At 53.0% G+C, this 21,311-nt stretch overlaps 1 protein-coding gene across 5 annotated transcripts in view; it reads right to left on the minus strand.

The window, feature by feature from the left end:
- The window catches only part of LOC138797152 (zinc finger protein 84-like), an 863,099-nt gene that overhangs the window by 242,681 nt on the left and 599,107 nt on the right, over nucleotides 1-21,311 (minus strand). For 2 of the 5 annotated variants that reach the window (XM_069976965.1, XM_069976967.1), the window contains exons 1-5: nucleotides 19,821-19,952; nucleotides 19,667-19,704; nucleotides 18,816-18,888; nucleotides 18,641-18,735; nucleotides 10,741-10,855 (exon numbers count right to left, since the gene is read on the minus strand). In XM_069976965.1, coding sequence (XP_069833066.1) covers nucleotides 10,741-10,855; nucleotides 18,641-18,735; nucleotides 18,816-18,888; nucleotides 19,667-19,704; nucleotides 19,821-19,917 — 418 coding nt within the window. In that variant the 5' untranslated portion in view covers nucleotides 19,918-19,952. Of the gene's footprint in view, nucleotides 1-10,740; nucleotides 10,856-18,640; nucleotides 18,736-18,815; nucleotides 18,889-19,666; nucleotides 19,705-19,820; nucleotides 19,953-21,311 lie in introns of those variants that run through there. The other 3 variants (XM_069976966.1, XM_069976968.1, XM_069976970.1) reach the window with 3 other exon arrangements.

The raw sequence follows: 21,311 nt of genomic DNA on the forward strand, positions 1-21,311 counted from the left end.
TGATTCAGACTTTTTTTAGGGGAGGGGGCTTTTTACTATTAACAACACTTTTTTTTTTTTTTTACACATATACTAGAAGCTCCCATGGGGGACTTCTAGTATATACACTGTGATCTCTCATTGAGATCTCTGCAGCATAGATATGCTGCAGAGATCCATGAGATCGGCACTCGTTTGCTTTCGGCTGCTGCAGCCGGCTGTAAACGAGTGCCGAGCCGAGGACGGCGCCATCTTGGACGCGTCCCCGGCCGGCATCAGTAACGGAGATCGCTCCTCCGGGACAGGGTCCCGGAGGAGCGATCTCCCCCACTAGACACCAGGGAAACGTTGCCTCCGGTAATCGGAGGCAGCTGTCAACTTTGACAGCTGCCTCTGATTAGCTAATTAGCGGGCACGGCGATCAGACCGTGCCCGCTAATAGCGGCGGTCCCGGGCTACACGCGGCACCCGGGATCGCGGCACTTCAAAGCGGGGCCGCCGCGCGGCCCCGCTCTGAAGTGCAAGTGAGGACATATGACGTAGGGGTACGTCATATGTCCTTAAGAGGTTAAAATATCATGCAACAAGACTTGGTAGATACAATACATTGTTTAATCAAATGCATTCTGTTATATTAGCACAACATATTATAAAACCGTGCATGCTAACACAAAGCCACTATTTACAATCCACCATTATATACAAGGATGCACATATTCTTTTACATAGAGACTCTGTAACAAGAGAGAATAACATTAGAATCACATATTATAAAATTTAGCCATTGGGAGTGATTCCGGAAATAATCTAATAATGCTATATTATGTGGAAAAGTAATAGATACAATAGAGAAACATTGTACATACAAATTCTTCCTGACATCTGAGGAATGACTCCAATACTTATTAATAACTTTCACATTTTCCACAGGAAATTCTAGGGGAAGAAAAAATATAACCCTAAACCATACATTTGTTATACTAACAACTAATAACTAATCATTCTCTTCTCTCAGGGTCAAATTATAATTACAATGTATTAATTAGCATATTCTTCTATATTACTGCTAACAATAGAATAACTACTTTTTACTCCAGGTCATTTGCCAATAAATCACTATCCTTTATGTACTGGGCTACTTCTAGCCAATACCTATACCAGGCCTGATAACTCCCTGTTTCATTACATCATTGAATGCATTCCTACTCAAATATTGAGATTCACCTAATTTATACATTTTCCTGATCTTTTCATTAATAAATGTAATGCTGCTTCGGTCTTCTATCATTCCATTACGGAGATAAAGCAGCAGTCACTATTTGTTAGTTTAATTTAATTTTTCAAACATTCTAAACCTGAGACAAGAATTGTACAAATCTTACACAATCTGATTGCAACTCTCAGAAATAACACACAACTCCAGTACCCCCAAAAATCATTATATACTCCAGACCTCAAAGATATTACTGAGCAGGGGATGTGTCTGACTCTGTAGAATGACATACTACTCACAACACAAAATACACACATTTTCTATGCAATAGCACTACCCCCACCAACTCCATGTAACAGACATAGGTAATAAATCAGCCTCAGACCCTGCACTGAGAACACAAAACACAGAGGAAAGATATTACCTCATCCAGCAACCCAGCTTTCTAAGGAGCTAAGCTTTCCTAACATTCAGATTCACAACTCCATACAAGCTTCCATTTTCCACTATACTACCCCAATAGACAGTTCAGACACCTTTCTACTTTCTCCCTTGATATTAACTAGGGACTTCCCCACTTTCCTCTAAAACAAGAGGCTATGTAGATTGTGGCCTAGTGGGTGTACCCTAAGGGGTGTCCCTTCCTACAAGAAACACAATACTCAGCTGTGGGTGGGTTCTGCTGGCCACAATGGAGACACTCTCAGCACTGGGGATTGCTACCATTATAAGGTGGTGGCAGATCGTTTCAACATGATATAAATATCCACTAACCTTTCCCTTTTCATTACAATATTCCAATTACATATATCCCACACAAATCCATCAGCTTTTTATCTCTACAAACCACCAAATCCACTGGAGTCTTGTATCTCTCAAGACACACTTTTGGCTTAAACAAAAATCGTAAGCCTTTCATTATGTTTGTTGGTTTCTGTTCCCCGCAGGGGACTATGACTGGTTCCCCTACACCGCCGTCCAGGTGTCAGCTTGTTTCTTCCCCCGTGATTCAATCAGGGCTAATCCCAAATTGTTTCACAAGGTGAATATCGGATTACACCGAATGCTATCCTGTGTACAAAAATATCCTGCGTGTGAGACCGAAAGGTCACACACACTGTCCAGGACGCTCGCTGACCCCCGTAAAAATACAAAAAACAGCAAAAAAGAAAAATCACAACCTTCCTCAGACAGAGTATTCAATACAGTCATAATCTTCCCTTTGGAGTTCAGTAACCCCCAAAAACTGAGCAACTGAGTGAATTTCCTACTTCCGCGTCACACCGCGCCCAGTCTCCCTGCGTCAGCCTACTCCTCGTGTTATTACCGTAGCTAATCTATCGGTCTCAACAGGAGGCGGTTACCTGTAGAGATTACCTGTAGAGATCCCGCGTCCTCCACAATGTAGGGTCCAATTTATACACAACAAGGGTCCCACGTCCCCCGCAGTGTGGAGCACGACTTAATAATCCCCAGAGGTCCCTCACAGTTCCTGGACATATAAAATGTCACTGACACAGTAAAAATGAACAACCGACAACTGTAACTATTCCTCTAACCAAGAGTCTTCACCTCAAAAGAGTCTTCACCTCAAAAGAGTCCTCCAACAACGAGTCCTCAGTCACACAGTTCCTAAGGGAAACCACTTCCACCAACCCAGGGTATGGTCAGTCGGTACGGCTGTGTATGCACATATATATATACTTATACACAATAAGGGTTCTTGGGTCAGTACAACAGGGACAATAAAACTGGCCGTTCAGTCCTGATCTAAAGGATCGATATAGCCACACCCAGTTTCCCAAGGACCGTCTAATACACGCATAAGCCACAGATTTATAAAAAATCAGCAGACTTACCGTGTTTTAGTGGAGGTGATCAGCCTCCTAATTTAGGCGGGTCCTGGGGTCACCCAGTATGTAGCAAGTTGTCGGTCCTCGCGATCAATTGTCCCGTGAAGACCTCAGGCCCCACGTTCTAGGCGCCACTGAAAGGGTGACTTGGCTTTTATCGCCCTTCTTCGAATGACCACTCCTGTCCAAATTATAACGCTGAGGCCGGCAGTGAGAAAATAACACCAAACACGTGCGTTGGTATCGCTCCTCTCTCAGCAGGGTGCACCACTTTATTGTAAATACAGAGGGGTCTTATACAGTTTAGGGTGGGCTCAAAATGGACAAGAATACACATGTTAAGTTCTCATTGGCTACAGTCCAGAGACAGGGCACAGTTCTTTGTATATTCATGACTTCACAGCAATGGTCTGGTACTTCTATTTAGGGCCAAGGCTCCTCTCAATACATCCAGGATGGAATAGCTTGATTGACAAGAGGGTCTGTTGTCCAGCAGCATGGCAGAAACAGAAAACCTTCACACGCAGATTCCAGATGCTAAATATATATTGGGCTGAGACTGAAGTTAAGGAATGGTTTTTGATATATCTTTATATTATTATATACCTTCACACAGTCATACATCCATTGTTGGTCTTTTGCCTGTTGAGATAGATCTTTCATATGGGTAACTGTCATTTCCCATCCATTATCAATTATTAATCCTCCCCTTGTTTCTTGGACTTCAGTCCAAGTATTGGGGTTAAAAACAGCATCGTGTTGGATGTTAAAATATTTCAACATTGCTTTTGCCCTTTTTGCTTGTTCTTTGCCATATCGGCAGGTCACTATGTGGGTTGCAGAAACCCCTTTTGATTCTGTTTGTCCCATTTTATGTTACTTCGTGATCGTATAACAGGAGGCACCCAGAATGATCAACTGATGATTTCCTTTCTTGTGTCCTGTACACTTATGACCACGGATCACTACCAAAAGCTGGGACTTAGAATATTCCACGGTTCAGGGCTTCTGTCTCTTATGTTGAAATACACTCTTGCTGCTATGTAGATTGCAAAACAAGTTACCCCAAGTATACAGAGGACAGTAATTAGCATATCACAGATCTTTCCCTTGGAAACAACCAGACCACTGTCCAGCGTCCTTGTATAGTTAGGCTACTAGGCTCATTCCAAGGTGGTTCTAGCACTGGCACTGTTCCCACCGCACAACGCTCCGTGTCTATAAGGACCTGTGACAACCACGGCCGGGCTCTGGGTAACAGTTTTAGCCTGAATGAGTAATTCTTCGCCTACTATATACTATCCCTCACAGGTTAGGACAAACAGACATAGAACAGCCAACAAGAGGAGAACAAAGTTCAATTTGACACGCCTATCGTGAGTTCACTTTGATAACTTACTCTGCAGAGGTAGGTAAGAAAGATGTGAAGGAGGAGAGCACAGAAAAGAGCAAACAAATTTTTTACTCTTACCTGGCCAGGTTTTGTGGTCTCCTTGTTCACCCCTCTCTCTCCTGGTACAGCAGTGTAGGTCATCCGATCTCCCGATGTAATGGGCATGTCCCTGTTCGGGCGCCAATAATGTCGAGGTGCCTTCCCAAAGAAGGCCTACTGTTGTTGGCTGTTTCCTAATTGAGTTGGAGAATGGGTCCGGATCCCCTCTCCCACACCATGCACTTAGAATGAGGACACAGACTACGTATCTTGTAAACAAGTCTGGTGTGTTCCCCCATCTCTGAGAACCCACCTTTATTTATACAGGAAAAACCAATGGATATGAATGTAAAATGCAAAGTCATACACTATATACGTCATCAACTTCAAAAAAACGAATAACTACAGATATATTTTGACAGATATGGATATACAATAAGATTAAATGTTCAATTAAAATTGTTTACATAAGGATGTTGATACATACATAAGGATGCTAAAAAACATTTGTTATCTGCTTACGAGAATGTGAATTCTAGAATAACATTTATTATCTGCTGGGAACAGACGGTGGACCAGCTGTATGTCCTTGAACAGGATTCAGTCATGTAGGAAAGTTCGTGAGAAAAGAATTTATTTTTCTTCCTTCAAACTTTGGATGGATTAACTCATTCCTCTCACATCCAAACAAGAACAAACGATTTTTACAAGTTTCACGCCTAGATTGCCTTATAAAACATAACATTAACATGACTTATCTGTGAGTTCTCAGATGAATCTGTAGATTTCTTTTAGTAACAAAACATTTATCACATTCTGAACACGAATATGGCTTCTCTCCTGAGTGATATCTCAGATGGATCTTTAGACTGCTTTTAGTAACAAAACATTTACCACATTCTGAACATGAATACGGCTTCTCTCCTGTGTGACTTCTCTGATGTACAACAAGATTTGATTTTCTTGCAAAACATTTCCCACATTCTAAACATGAAAATCGCTTCTCTCCTGTGTGACTTCTCTCATGTATAGTAAGCTGCGATTTAGAGGTGAAACATTTCCCACATTCTAAACATACATATGGCTTCTCTCCCCTGTGTCTTCTCTCGTGTATATCAAGCTCCACTTTTTGCACAAAACATTTTTTACATTCTAAACAAGAATACGGCTTCTCCCCTGTGTGACTTCTCTCATGTGTGACAAGCTGTGATTTACATGTAAACCTTTTCCCACATTTTAAACATGGATATGGCTTCTCTCCTGTGTGAATTCTCTGGTGTATATAAAGCTGTGGTTTAAAAGTAAAACATCTTCCACATTCTGGACATGAATATGGCTTTTCTCCAGTGTGAATTCTATTATGTTCAGCCAAATATGATTTACTAGCAAAACAGTTCCCACATTCTGAACATGGAAACGTGCTCAATTCTGTGTGACTTCCTCTGTGTGTCACCAGATCAGATTTTTTTGTAAACTCTTTTCCACATTCACCACAATGAAACCTTTTCTGGCCCGTCCCTGTGGTAGCGGTGTGTGAGCGGTCAGGAGAAGGTTCCTCATGGTCAGGAGGATTATATGATAGATCTGTAGTGTGACGTCCTGGATGTACAGTAAGGGGGAGGAGGGCTTCTCCTGAGGAGCGCTGCTCCGCACCTTCATCCTCTTCTTTATAATTCAGACATAACATGGAGGTTCCAGGATTTTCTGTCAGGGTTACAATTTGATTGTGTTATTTTATTTTCTAAACTTATATGACATTTCGATTTGGCTGAAAACACAATGGGAGCATTGATCATCAGTAGGGATGGTCCGAACCCTCCGAGGTTCGGGTTCGTATGAACCCGAACGCTCGGCATCAGTTTCCCGCTGTCTGGCCGCTCCGTGCAGCGGGCGGATACAGCGGGAGGACCACCTGGAAAGCCTATGGCTATGGCTGTATCCCAGTTTTCCAGGCGGTCCTCCCGCTGGATCCGCCCGCTGCACGAAGCCACCAGGCAGCGGGAATCATTACCGAGGGTTCGAGCTTATAAACCAGGATTCAACGGGTAAATATTTTTTTGATGCAACTTTTTTTAAAAAATCTTTAAGTATTCACCTAAAAATTTGCATAATCCAGGATAATTAGTACATGTATATATATATTTTTTTACATTTTATTTTTACACAGAATATTAAGAAGTTACATGGCCCTCTGCTGCTACCAGTGGCTGTATTGGGAACTGTAGGGCTGCACAAGCCCTGGTCCCAACACAGAAACATATCACTGGTGCTACAAGCAGATACTGAGCCTCCCCCGATGTCTGTATATTACATGTTACCATTACACTAGGGAAAGCTGTCTGTGTCACTAGGGCTGAAGTGTTACTGTAATGTAGCTGTAAGGTGGAGCCCCCCCTTATATCCCTGTGCCCCCCCTCACTATACATATATACACAGGGGGGGGGTTACTGTAATGTAGCTGTAAGGTGGAGCCCCCCCTTATATCCCTGTGACCCCCCCTCACTATACATATATACACAGGGGGGGGGTTACTGTAATGTAGCTGTAAGGTGGAGCCCCCCCTTATATCCCTGCCCCCTCCTCACTATACTGCACTATGCATATATACACAGGGGGGTGTTACTGTAATGTAGCTGTAAGGTGGAGCCCCCCCTTATATCCCTGCCCCCCATCACTATACTGCACTATACATATATACACAGGGGGGGGGGGAGTGTTACTGTAATGTAGCTGTAAGGTGGAGCCCCCCCTTATATCCCTGCCCCCCCTCACTATACTGCACTATACATATATACACAGGGGGGGGGGTTACTGTAATGTAGCTGTAAGGTGGAGCCCCCCCTTATATCCCTGTGCCCCCCCTCACTATACATATATACACAGGGGGGGGGGGTTACTGTAATGTAGCTGTAAGGTGGAGCCCCCCCTTATATCCCTGTGCCCCCCCCCTCACTATACTGCACTATACATATATACACAGAGGGGGGGGGGTTACTGTAATGTAGCTGTAAGGTGGAGCCCCCCCTTATATCCCTGTGCCCCCCCCCTCACTATACTGCACTATACATATATACACAGGGGGGGGGGGTGTTACTGTAATGTAGCTGTAAGGTGGAGCCCCCCCTTATATCCCTGTGCCCCCCCCTCACTATACTGCACTATACATATATACACAGGGGGGTGTTACTGTAATGTAGCTGTAAGGTGGAGCCCCCCCTTATATCCCTGTGCCCCCCCTCACTATACTGCACTATACATATATACACGGGGGGGGGGGGGTTACTGTAATGTAGCTGTAAGGTGGAGCCCCCCCCTTATATCCCTGCCCCCCCCCTCACTATACTGCACTATACATATATACACAGGGGGGGGTGTTACTGTAATGTAGCTGTAAGGTGGAGCCCCCCCTTATATCCCTGCCCCCATCACTATACTGCACTATACATATATACACAGGGGGGGGGGTTACTGTAATGTAGCTGTAAGGTGGAGCCCCCCCTTATATCCCTGCCCCCCCTCACTATACTGCACTATACATATATACACAGGGGGGGGTGTTACTGTAATGTAGCTGTAAGGTGGAGCCCCCCCTTATATCCCTGCCCCCCCTCACTATACTGCACTATACATATATACACAGGGGGGGGGGGGGTGTACTGTAATGTAGCTGTAAGGTGGAGCCCCCCCTTATATCCCTGCCCCCCCTCACTATACTGCACTATACATATATACACAGGGGGGGGGTGTTACTGTAATGTAGCTGTAAGGTGGAGCCCCCCCTTATATCCCTGTGCCCCCCTCACTATACATATATACACAGGGGGGAGGGGGGGTTACTGTAATGTAGCTGTAAGGTGGAGCCCCCCCTTATATCCCTGTGCCCCCCCCCCTCACTATACTGCACTATACATATATACACAGGGGGGGGGGTACTGTAATGTAGCTGTAAGGTGGAGCCCCCCCTTATATCCCTGTGCCCCCCCTCACTATACTGCACTATACATATATACACAGGGGGGGGGGGGTGTTACTGTAATGTAGCTGTAAGGTGGAGCCCCCCCTTATATCCCTGCCCCCCCCCTCACTATACTGCACTATACATATATACACAGGGGGGGGGTGTTACTGTAATGTAGCTGTAAGGTGGAGCCCCCCCTTATATCCCTGCCCCCCCTCACTATACTGCACTATACATATATACACGGGGGGGGGGGTTACTGTAATGTAGCTGTAAGGTGGAGCCCCCCTTATATCCCTGCCCCCCCCCTCACTATACTGCACTATACATATATACACAGGGGGGGGGGGGTGTTACTGTAATGTAGCTGTAAGGTGGAGCCCCCCCTTATATCCCTGCCCCCCCTCACTATACTGCACTATACATATATACACAGGGGGGGGGGGTGACTGTAATGTAGCTGTAAGGTGGAGCCCCCCCTTATATCCCTGCCCCCCCCCTCACTATACTGCACTATACATATATACACAGGGGGGGAGTGTTACTGTAATGTAGCTGTAAGGTGGAGCCCCCCCTTATATCCCTGCCCCCCCTCACTATACTGCACTATACATATATACACGGGGGGGGGGGGTGTTACTGTAATGTAGCTGTAAGGTGGAGCCCCCCCTTATATCCCTGCCCCCCCTCACTATACATATATACACAGGGGGGGGTGTTACTGTAATGTAGCTGTAAGGTGGAGCCCCCCCTTATATCCCTGTGCCCCCTCACTATACATATATACACGGGGGGGGGGGGGGGCTGTAAGGTGGAGCCCCCCCTTATATCCCTGCCCCCCCCCTCACTATACTGCACTATACATATATACACGGGGGGGGGGGGGGGGTTACTGTAATGTAGCTGTAAGGTGGAGCCCCCCCTTATATCCCTGTGCCCCCCCTCACTATACTGCACTATACATATATACACGGGGGGGGGGGGGGTGTTACTGTAATGTAGCTGTAAGGTGGAGCCCCCCCTTATATCTCTGCCCCCCCTCACTATACTGCACTATACATATATACACGGGGGGGGGGGGTGTTACTGTAATGTAGCTGTAAGGTGGAGCCCCCCCTTATATCCCTGTGCCCCCCCCTCACTATACTGCACTATACATATATACACAGGGGGGGGGGGGTGTTACTGTAATGTAGCTGTAAGGTGGAGCCCCCCCTTATATCCCTGCCCCCATCACTATACTGCACTATACATATATACACAGGGGGGGGGGGGGGGGGTTACTGTAATGTAGCTGTAAGGTGGAGCCCCCCCTTATATCCCTGTGCCCCCCCTCACTATACTGCACTATACATATATACACAGGGGGGGTGTTACTGTAATGTACCTGTAAGGTGGAGCCCCCCCTTATATCCCTGCCCCCCCCCACTATACTGCACTATACATATATACACAGGGGGGGGGGTTACTGTAATGTAGCTGTAAGGTGGAGCCCCCCCTTATATCCCTGTGCCCCCCCTCACTATACTGCACTATACATATATACACAGGGGGGGGGGGGGTTACTGTAATGTAGCTGTAAGGTGGAGCCCCCCCTTATATCCCTGCCCCCCCCCTCACTATACTGCACTATACATATATACACAGGGGGGGGGGGTTACTGTAATGTAGCTGTAAGGTGGAGCCCCCCCTTATATCCCTGCCCCCCCTCACTATACTGCACTATACATATATACACAGGGGGGGGGGGGTTACTGTAATGTAGCTGTAAGGTGGAGCCCCCCCTTATATCCCTGCCCCCCCCCTCACTATACTGCACTACACATATATACACAGGGGGGGGTGTTACTGTAATGTAGCTGTAAGGTGGAGCCCCCCCTTATATCCCTGCCCCCCTCACTATACTGCACTATACATATATCCTCGGGGGGGGGGGGGGGGGGGGGGGGGGTGTTACTGTAATGTAGCTGTAAGGTGGAGCCCCCCTTATATCCCTGCCCCCCCATCACTATACTGCACTATACATATATACACGGGGGGGGGGTACTGTAATGTAGCTGTAAGGTGGAGCCCCCCCTTATATCCCTGCCCCCATCACTATACTGCACTATACATATATACACAGGGGGGAGGGGTGTTACTGTAATGTAGCTGTAAGGTGGAGCCCCCCCTTATATCCCTGTGCCCCCCCCCCCTCACTATACTGCACTATACATATATACACAGGGGGGGGGGGGTGTTACTGTAATGTAGCTGTAAGGTGGAGCCCCCCCTTATAACCCTGTGTAACTCCATCCTCCCATACCTGGTATAGCAGCTCCCGGCGCCTCCTCCTCCTTCACCTCACTCATACACGGGGGATCGCCCCTCATCCTCTCTTCTTCATCCTCCTCTTTGATAATAGTCAGACCTTCCCACTGCTGGGACATATAGAACAATTCAGTACAATAGGGAGACAGATATGAAGATTACATTCACCAGACTTTCATATAACAGCAGTGACATGATGGGGAGGTCTCCGCTGCTGGATGGGAAGCGGGAGTCTCCTTTAAAATCCTGTCATATAGGAGGCAACTGTGGTGTCCTACTACGGGTGTTGCGCCTATACACACCCTTCTCTCCTTTCACTCATCTATTGAACTCTTCCAACCCAACCACAGCGCACCTTACACGCTGGTTAGGAAGTTAGTCCCTTGGGTGAAGAAGGAGTCTTAGCTGAGCTTTGGTGGAGAAAGGACGCAGCTCAGATAGCTCTCCACCGTGGTTCTACCTGGGCCCTGGCTCTCTGCCAGGTCCCCTCTACAATCCTAGTTATTAGTCAGTACCCCGCATGGGTAGGTTGCTGGACAGAGCCCACTTACAAACCTCTTTCTTGAAGCATCAAACTCGCTGTGTGATGCGCTGCTAAACCCTTCAGGAGAGGACTAGCCAACAGATCATCTCAACTCACGCCGAGGACAAAGAGTCACTACAGTGCAGGACAGTCTCCGCAAAAGAGATAGGAACTGATCCGGGTGGAGCAAAGTTACGTAAAGTCTATGAACTCCATCTCACAGCACGGGCGTACTTAAGAAATCCTAACCATTCCGCTCATCCCCAGGGCCGTATTTGTCACTAGGCACCCGTGGTCCGGTGCCTAGGGCGGCGCCCTGGGGGGGGCGGCACCCGCAGGGAACACTTTTTTTTATTATTAAAAAAAAAAAAAAAACATCCGTAGGCACCGGCCCACGGGTGCCTAGTCCGCGCCGGGGGGGGGGGGGGGGGGGGGAGGTGTGACGGAGCGGCCGGGAGCAGGCTGGTGGGCAGGCTGGTTCCCTCCCCCCATGCAGCGCCGAGGTCCGGGGTCCGGGGTGCGAGGCAGGGGGTGAGCTTCCGGCACACACAGTCTGACAGAGGCCGGAAGCTCCCAGCTGCAGCCCCGCGGTCCCGGATCTTCTCTCCTGCTCGGCGGCGCTCACGTGATGTGACGTCATCGCCTAGCAGAAGAGAAGATCCAGGAACGCGGGGCTGCAGCTGGGAGCTTCCGGCCTCTGTCAGACTGTGTGCACCGGAAGCTCACCCCCTGCATCGCACCCCGGACCCCGGACCTCGGCGCTGCATGGGGGGAGGGAACCAGCCTGTCTGCCCACCAGCCTGCTCCCGGCCGCTCCGTCTCCCCCCAGCCCCACAGCGTCTGCCGGCCCCCCTGCATCCTCAGCTGCCCCCCTGCTGGGGGGCAGCCTCTCCCCTGCCCCCACAGCCTCTCCCCTGCCCCCCCCCCAGCCTCTCCCCTGCCCCACAGCCTCTCACCTGCCCCCCCCAGCCTCTCACCTGCCCCCCCAGCCTCTCACCTGCCCCCCCCAGCCTCTCACCTGCCCCCCAGCCTCTCACCTGCCCCTCAGCCTCTCCCCTGCCCCCCAGCCTCTCCACCTAACCATCAGCCTCTCCCCCCAAACCTCAGCCTCTCCCCTGCTCCCCCCAGCCTCTCCACCTAACCCCTTAGCCTCTCCACCTAACCCTCAGCCTCTTCCCCTGCCCCCCAGCCTCTCCCCTGCCCCCCAGCCTCTCCCCTGCCCCCCCAGCCTCTCCACCTAACCCCTTAGCCTCTCCACCTAACCCTCAGCCTCTTCCCCTGCCCCCCAGCCTCTCCCCTGCCCCCCAGCCTTTCCCCTGCCCCCCCCAGACTCTCCCCTGCCCCCCCCCCAGACTCTCCCCCTAACCCTCAGCCTCTCCCCTGGTCCCCAGCCTCTCCCCCCTGCATTCTCAGCCTTTCCCCTGCCCCCCCCAGCCTCTCACCTGCCCCTCAGCCTCTCCCCTGCCCACCCAGCCTCTCCCCTGCCCCCCAGCCTCTCACCTGCCCCCCCCAGCCTCTCACCTGCCCCCCAGCCTCTCACCTGCCCCCCAGCCTCTCCCCTGCTCCCCCAGCCTCTCCACCTAACCATCAGCCTCTCCCCCCAAACCTCAGCCTCTCCCCCTGCCCCCCCCCCCAGCCTCTCCACCTAACCCCTTAGCCTCTCCACCTAACCCTCAGCCTCTTCCCCTGCCCCCCAGCCTCTCCCCTGCCCCCCCCCAGCCTCTCCCCTGCCCCCCCCAGCCTCTCCCCTGCCCCCCCCAGCCTCTCCCCTGCCCCCCCCCCAGACTCTCCCCTGCCCCCCCCAGCCTCTCCCCTGCCCCCAGCCTTTCCCCTGCCCCCCCCCAGACTCTCCCCCTAACCCTCAGCCTCTCCCCTGGTCCCCAGCCTCTCCCCCCTGCATTCTCAGCCTTTCCCCTGCCCCCCCAGCCTCTCACCTGCCCCTCAGCCTCTCCCCTGCCCCCCCAGCCTCTCACCTGCCCCTCAGCCTCTCACCTGCCCCCCAGCCTCTCCCCTGCCCCTCAGCCTCTCCCCTGCCCCCCAGCCTCTCCCCTGCCCCTCAGCCTCTCCCCTGCCCCCCAGCCTCTCCCCTGCCCCTCAGCCTCTCCCCTGCCCCTCAGCCTCTCCCCTGCTCCCCACAGCCTCTCCCCTGCTCCCCCCAGCCTCTCCACCTAACCATCAGCCTCTCCCCCCAAACCCCAGCCTCTCCCACTGCCCCCCAGCCTCTCCACCTAACCCTCAGCCTCTCCCACTGCCCCCCCAGCCTCTCCCCCTAACCCTCAGCCTCTCCCCTGCCCCCCAGCCTCTCCCCTGCCCCCCCCAGCCTCTCCCCTGCCCCCCCCCAGCCTCTCCCCTGCCCCCCCCCAGCCTCTCCCCTGCCCCCCCCAGCCTCTCCACCTAACCCCTTAGCCTCTCCACCTAACCCTCAGCCTCTCCCCTGCCCCCCCAGCCTCTCCCCTGCCCCCAGCCTTTCCCCTGCCCCCCCCCCCCAGACTCTCCCCTAACCCTCAGCCTCTCCCCTGGTCCCCAGCCTCTCCCCCCTGCATTCTCAGCCTCTTCCCTGACCCCAGCCTCTCTCCCCTGGTCCCCAACCTCTCCCCCCTGCATTCTCAGCCTCTCCCCTGCCCCCCCAGCCTCTCACCTGCCCCCCAGCCTCTCACCTGCCCCTCAGCCTCTCACCTGCCCCTCAGCCTCTCACCTGCCCCTCAGCCTCTCCCCTGCCCCTCAGCCTCTCCCCTGCCCCTCAGCCTCTCCCCTGCCCCTCAGCCTCTCACCTGCCCCCCAGCCTCTCCCCTGCTCCCCCCAGCCTCTCCACCTAACCATCAGCCTCTCCCCCCAAACCTCAGCCTCTCCCACTGCCCCTCAGCCTCTCCCCCCTAACCCTCAGCCTCTCCCCTGCCCCCCAGCCTCTCCCCTGCCCCCCCCCAGCCTCTCCACCTAACCCCTTAGCCTCTCCACCTAACCCTCAGCCTCTCCACCTAACCCTCAGCCTCTCCACCTAACCCTCAGCCTCTCCCCTGCCCCCCCAGCCTCTCCCCTGCCCCCCCCCCCAGCCTCTCCCCCTAACCCTCAGCCTCTCCCCTGCCCCCCAGCCTCTCCCCTGCCCCCCCAGCCTCTCACCTTCCCCAGCCCCTCCCCTGCCCCCCCCAGCCTCTCCACCTAACCCCTTAGCCTCTCCACCTAACCCTCAGCCTCTCCCCTGCCCCCCAGCCTCTCCCCTGCCCCCAGCCTTTCCCCTGCCCCCCCCCCCCCAGACTCTCCCCCTAACCCTCAGCCTCTCCCCTGGTCCCCAGCCTCTCCCCCCTGCATTCTCAGCCTCTTCCCTGACCCCAGCCTCTCTCCCCTGGTCCCCAACCTCTCCCCCCTGCATTCTCAGCCTCTCCCCTGCCCCCCCAGCCTCTCACCTGCCCCTCAGCCTCTCACCTGCCCCTCAGCCTCTCACCTGCCCCTCAGCCTCTCCCCTGCCCCTCAGCCTCTCCCCTGCCCCTCAGCCTCTCCCCTGCCCCTCAGCCTCTCACCTGCCCCTCAGCCTCTCACCTGCCCCCCAGCCTCTCCCCTGCTCCCCCCAGCCTCTCCACCTAACCATCAGCCTCTCCCCCCAAACCTCAGCCTCTCCCACTGCCCCTCAGCCTCTCCCCCTAACCCTCAGCCTCTCCCCTGCCCCCCAGCCTCTCCCCTGCCCCCCCCAGCCTCTCCACCTAACCCCTTAGCCTCTCCACCTAACCCTCAGCCTCTCCACCTAACCCTCAGCCTCTCCACCTAACCCTCAGCCTCTCCCCTGCCCCCCCAGCCTCTCCCCTGCCCCCCCCCCCCAGACTCTCCCCCTAACCCTCAGCCTCTCCCCTGGTCCCCAGCCTCTCCCCCCTGCATTCTCAGCCTCTCACCTGCCCCTCAGCCTCTCACCTGCCCCCCAGCCTCTCACCTGCCCCTCAGCCTCTCCCCTGCCCCTCAGCCTCTCCCACTGCCCCCCAGCCTCTCCCCCTAACCCTCAGCCTCTCCCCTGCCCCCCCAGCCTCTCCACCTAACCCCTTAGCCTCTCCACCTAACCCTCAGCCTCTCCCCTGCCCCCCAGCCTCTCCCCTGCTCCCCATTCTTTCCCCTGCCCCCCCCCCCCCAGACTCTCCCCCTAACCCTCAGCCTCTCCCCTGGTCCCCAGCCTCTCCCCTGGTCCCCAGCCTCTCCCCCCTGCATTCTCAGCCTCTTCCCTGACCCCAGCCTCTCTCCCCTGGTCCCCAACCTCTCCCCCCTGCATTCTCAGCCTCTCCCCTGCCCCCAGCCTCTCTCCCCTGCATTCTCAGCTGCTCCCCAGCCTCCCAGCCCCTCCCCCTGACCCACAGCTTCTCCCTCTGACCCCCAGCCTCTCCCCCTGAATCCCAGCTTCTTCCCTGCCCCCCTACCGCTCCCCCTGACCCCCAGCCTCTCCCCCTGAGCCCCAGCCCCCCCTGAACCCCAGCTTCTCCCCTGCCACCCTAGCTGCCCCTCCCTGCTGCTCTCCCTTTCCCCCAGCTGCTCTCCCTTTCCCCCAGCTGCTCTCCCTTTCCCCCAGCTGCTCTCCCTTTCCCCCAGCTGCCTCCCTTCCCCAGTCACCCCCAGCTGCCTCCCTTCCTCAGTCCCCCCCCAGCTGCCTCCCTTCCTCAGTCCCCCCCCAGCTGCCTCCCTTCCCCTGTCACCCCCAGCTGCCCCCCTTCCCCAGTCCCCCTGTCGCCCCAGCTGCCTCCCTTTCCCAGTCACCCCCAGCTGCCCCTGCAGACAAGTTGTGGTTGGAGAAGTCTTCATGATGGCTGCCAGATGGAGAAGAAAGCAAAAAGTTAGCGACGGCAATCGGAGAAGACGTCACCTGTGAGTCATTAGTAACTGCACTGTAATCACTTCTATAGTGTGCAGAGCCTGTGTATCATTGGGGTCTATAAGGGTCAGTTTATTGTTTGCGGTAGTGTACTGACACAGCCCTGCGGTCACTACAGTACACTAGTGCAAACTTTTTAACTAGGACCCAACTACAAGAGCCGCAGGCACTACAACTCCCAGCATATCCTGAGGGCTGCAGACTGTCAGTACTTGCTGGGAGTTGTAGTGCCTGCAGCTGTTGTAGTTGGGTCCTAGGTGCATTATACACTGGATGCTTTGTGGCATATAAGAATACATAGATCTGTGGGGGCTCAGTGCAGGGAAGTGACCGCAGAACATCACTAATAGGGGATAGAACAACAACATCTCCCCCTATCCCTATTAGTGATGTTCTGGGGTCACGTCCCTGCACTGAGCCCCCACAGATCTATGTATTCTGATCTCCCGCAACGCCTCCAGGACCCAACTACAACAGCTGTAGGCACTACAACTCCCAGAACAGTCTGCAGCCCTCAGGATATGCTGGGAGTTGTAGTGCCTGCAGCTGCTGTAGTTGGGTCCTAGGTGCATCATACACTGGATGCTTTGTGGCATATAAGAATACATAGATCTGTGGAGGCTCAGTGTAGGGAAGTGACCCCAGAACATCACTAATAAGATATTGGGGGAGATGTTTTTGTTCTTTCCCCTATTAGTGATGTTCTGGGGTCATTTCCCTGCACTGAGCCCCCACAGATCTCTGTATTCTTATATGCCACAAAGCATCCAGTGTATGATGCACCTAGGACCCAACTACAACAGCTGCAGGCACTACAACTCCCAGCATGTACTGACAGTCTGCAGCCCTCAGGATATGCTGGGAGTTGTAGTACAGAAGTACAATCCTATGATAACTGCCGCTGTAGACAGATGTATTACTGGACCTTCAGGGCTGATGGTTGTCACCCACAGATTGCAGCCACCAGGAGCCTCTGCACACAGTGATTTATTACAGGGTTGTCCTCTCAGAGACTACAACTCCCAGCATACCCTGAGAGCTGTATAAATGGAGGGTGTTCTGAGATTTGTCACAGATACAGATGAATTCAGGAAAGGAGCGGGGTCAGCATGTCGTGTCTCACTGGTTGTATATTGGTGGCTCCAGGTACCCCAGTCCAACACTGGACAGAACCAGTCCCCCGGCCTCCTTCCTTCCTCCATCACGTCTGTTTGATGAGAACAGCGGGCATCAAGTAGAGCGGCACCCAAGTGCCAGGGTATATACCATGCATGTACAGTAACGGCGCGGCGGCGGGGGGGGGGGGGGGTGAGGGGGGGCGCCTGTGCGTGCAAAGTGCCTAGGGCAGCATGAACTCTAAATACAGGCCTGCTCATCCCAGGTAACAGGGTCTGGGGCCTGTGTCACCCATTGGTACGGTTCAGCCAAAGCTAGTGGGCATCAGGTGGTGTGAAGATTATAGGAAAAGGTCAATGCACACAGGTTCTCGTCTTCTTCTACAAGTATTCTTCTCTACACTCCCGGCAGAGCACATTACTACTTGGGATGAGACTCTCACGACACCCTCCTCTCTACTACCTCAGTACAACCTTATCAGCTCTACTACATCCTACTCCGCACTTATCCCACAGATCTGGTGGTTCTATGTTCGTGTAGTTATTGGACCTGTATCAGTACCTGAAGATTCGTTGTGTTACCTGCTGCACATTTACAAGTAGTAACCGAGTCACCGTTATCACCTTAGTCGGTTATTATACACTACCACCGGTACAGCATGTACACCGCAACCTTGGGACATCTCCCCTCTCTGTGGGTGGGGGGTCCTACCACTATCTGGGAGGGTCACTACACTATCCCAAGGGACCCGGCAGCAAACCGGAAGGACACCGACCCCAGGGGAGAAGGGTACAACCGGCCTTACACTGTAACAGCAGGCGTGCCATCCCACCTGTGTGCCCACCAGGCCCTGGTGTCACATGACTAAACCCTAAGGTCCGGCTGTATCTCGGCCATCACCACAGTAGTGGCGTCACCCTTCCATCTAGCAAGAGATCGTCTGTCGCACCGCTATAACATCCTCCGGGGTCTCACCACACTCCATCATCCTATGATCCCTGTGTGAGGAGGAGCGGCAGGGAGCTCAGTCTATGGGCTGATGTGATAGGACAGGAGGCAGAGAGGTTCACAAGGACCCCAGGGAGGTGACCTGATCCCCGCTGGGGGCCCCTTTATTACTGCAGACGATCATGTGACGGCAGAGAAAACACTCGCTCAGCGACTCATCTGATCTCTTGTGCGGCCGTATAAATCAGTCATTGTCCACATATCCTTCTGTCTGAGCACAGGATGTGCGGCCGATAACAATGCAGGTTAATGACCTGGGAACAATACAGCGATTGTTCGTGTGACCACAGGACTAACCGTACACGACCGAATATCAGACCGCGCAGAAGCCCCCGGAGCCGATCCAAACCACCAGCACCGGGGGGCGCTATAGAGATATAGTGCTATAGCATCAGCCTCATCTACCTGCTGATTGTCTGCTGGGACATCTCCCTCTGGACAGTCCTGGGAATACAGAGGACGGGGACACCTCTCTGGTGGATTCCTGTCACTGCCTCCATCTGTAGGGAACACACAGGGAGACAATCCATAATACACTGCTCTATGTCATCACAACCAATGGCCGTCTCCCCCTCCTTACCCTGCTGATCGGCCATCGTCTCCTTTTCTGATTCATCTATAACCTCAACCTTTATATCTATCAGATCTTCATTCTAAACAAACAAAAATAAAATCAAAATGATAGAAAACAACAAAACTAAGACGCTGAATCAGCGACTAAACGATCTGAAGGACACAAGTAGGACCATTTTTACTAATACTTTCCCTTATACACTTTATACAGGTGTAATCAGGTGAGCTAAACCTGTGACCCATAAGACATCTGGGCATCCTCTCATAGATGGGCACCTGTGGATGTAGAGGAAGGAGGTGGCACCACACCTAGCTGGGTTAGGTCAGCGGCCCACCATCCCACCAGGGGTGTACTCTGCCTCCTCACCGGGTTCCTGGCTATGCATACAGTCCGGGAGGTAGTCACTGTTCACACAGCTCCTGGCAACAAACAGGGTACGGCCATGTACAAGGTCTCCCACAAAGCCGCACCTTTTCTGTTTGTTGCCCTCCTCAGTTCTGGACACACCTGGCTCCACCTGCTTGACATGTTTCCTGATGTCCCACTCCTGCTCCTCCCCAAACCATGTACGAAAGGTCAGGGGTGGAGGAGAACATGATGGTGCTGGTGGAAGAGAGGGTGGCGACCTCAATGGGACTGCTGCACACACACAGCTTGGTGGACCTTGTGGGACTGCGGTTCCCTAGTCCTGTAACACCTCTCAGCTCTTCCTCCCCGCCCCTTTGTCTCTTTAGCCACACCCCCTACGCAGGATTCTCCTCCCCAGCACCCAAATCTGTGCATGAGGGGTCACCACCTGCATAGGCCGACTGACACCAGGAGCGAAGCACTCCATGACAGCTTATAGCGCCACCTACCTGAAGACCCTCGGGGACATCTCCATCACTGTCTCCATCTGTTGGGAACACAAAGTGATTGATAAGATTATCTGCTACACGAGGATCAGTGCTCCCCCCCCCTCCGATCTACAGATCAGTGATAGAGACATGGAGCCGAGAACCTTCTCCTTACCTTGTGCTGTGAGGCCGGGCGGCTGATCCTCCATCATGAGCGGCTGCTCCCCCCGGTACAGATCCTTGTGTCCTTCTACATACTCCCACTCCTCCATGGAGAAATAGACGGCCACATCCTGACACCTTATAGGAACCTGACACACACAATGATCACACAGTCATCCCCCCCAGCCTGCTGCCTCCTGGATTACTCTATCATCTCCCAGCATTCCCCAGTGTCACCTCTCCAGTCAGCAGCTCAGTCATCCTGTGGGTGAGTTCTAGGATCTTCTGCTCATGTATCAGTGATGGAGGCTCCGTGATGGGGCCCCGGGCCCTGCTCCGCCCTCCTGACTCCTGGGGGAAGGCCACACCCTCCCCCCATGTCTTCTTCACTATGGTGTAATCCTGGGGATGGAGAGAGACAATGAGGGGACTGAGCCCAGTATTCCTGCCTCCTCCTCACTACAAAGAGGAGATTGTCCCCCTGTATAGAGCTCTAGTGAGGAGGAGGAGGAGGAGGAGACACATCTGGACTACTGGGGTCAGTGCTGGAGACCACCGCACCTACAAAGAGGAGACCAGATCCAGAACATAGAGCGGGGGAGGGAGGGAGGGGCCAAAGAGCCCAGACAACAATGGTGGAAATCTAGAGAAGTTACCTCTCCGGTCAGCAGGCGGATGATCTCCAAGGTGACGTGTAATATTCTCTTACTGATCTCATTCCTGTCCTTCTCCATCATATAGAAGGGTATAAGGTCCTGGCAGTGTAGATGCTAGAATGTATCCTCTCCTTTGAGGTGTGATGTCACCAGGAGGGGCGGGGCCTCGACCGGAAGTAGGAAGTAGTGAGCTGCTGCACCATGGTAATGTCTAAATCCCATACTGTAAAAGGACCTGCTGACATCACAAGGTCACATGACTTCCTCAAGTCATGTGACTGTACAGCAGGCGTGGCTTATTCAGTTTAGCCTGGCTGGTCTACACGGCTGCCACTGGTTAGCTTCTCTCTGCAGGTCCTTTCCACAGGTAATTGTTAGGGGGGGAAACAACAGTAAGTATATAATGGTGGGTGCAGTACAGTATATGGGGGAGGGGTGCAGTACAGTATAATGGTGGGTGCAGTACAGTATAATGGTGGGTGCAGTAGTACATGGGGGAGGGGTGCAGTACAGTATAATGGTGGGTGCAGTAGTACATGGGGAGGGGGTGCAGTACAGTATAATGGTGGGTGCAGTACAGTATAATGGTGGGTGCAGTAGTACATGGGGGAGGGGTGCAGTACAGTATAATGGTGGGTGCAGTAGTACATGGGGAGGGGGTGCAGTAGTACATGGGGAGGGGGTGCAGTACAGTATAATGGTGGGTGCAGTAGTACATGGGGAGGGGTGCAGTACAGTATAATGGTGGGTGCAGTAGTACATGGGGGAGGGGTGCAGTACAGCATAATGGTGGGTGCAGTACAGTATAATGGTGGGTGCAGTAGTACATGGGGGAGGGGTGCAGTACA

Source organism: Dendropsophus ebraccatus, chromosome 7 (assembly GCF_027789765.1).
Source record: "Dendropsophus ebraccatus isolate aDenEbr1 chromosome 7, aDenEbr1.pat, whole genome shotgun sequence".
Taxonomy (NCBI): domain Eukaryota; kingdom Metazoa; phylum Chordata; class Amphibia; order Anura; family Hylidae; genus Dendropsophus; species Dendropsophus ebraccatus.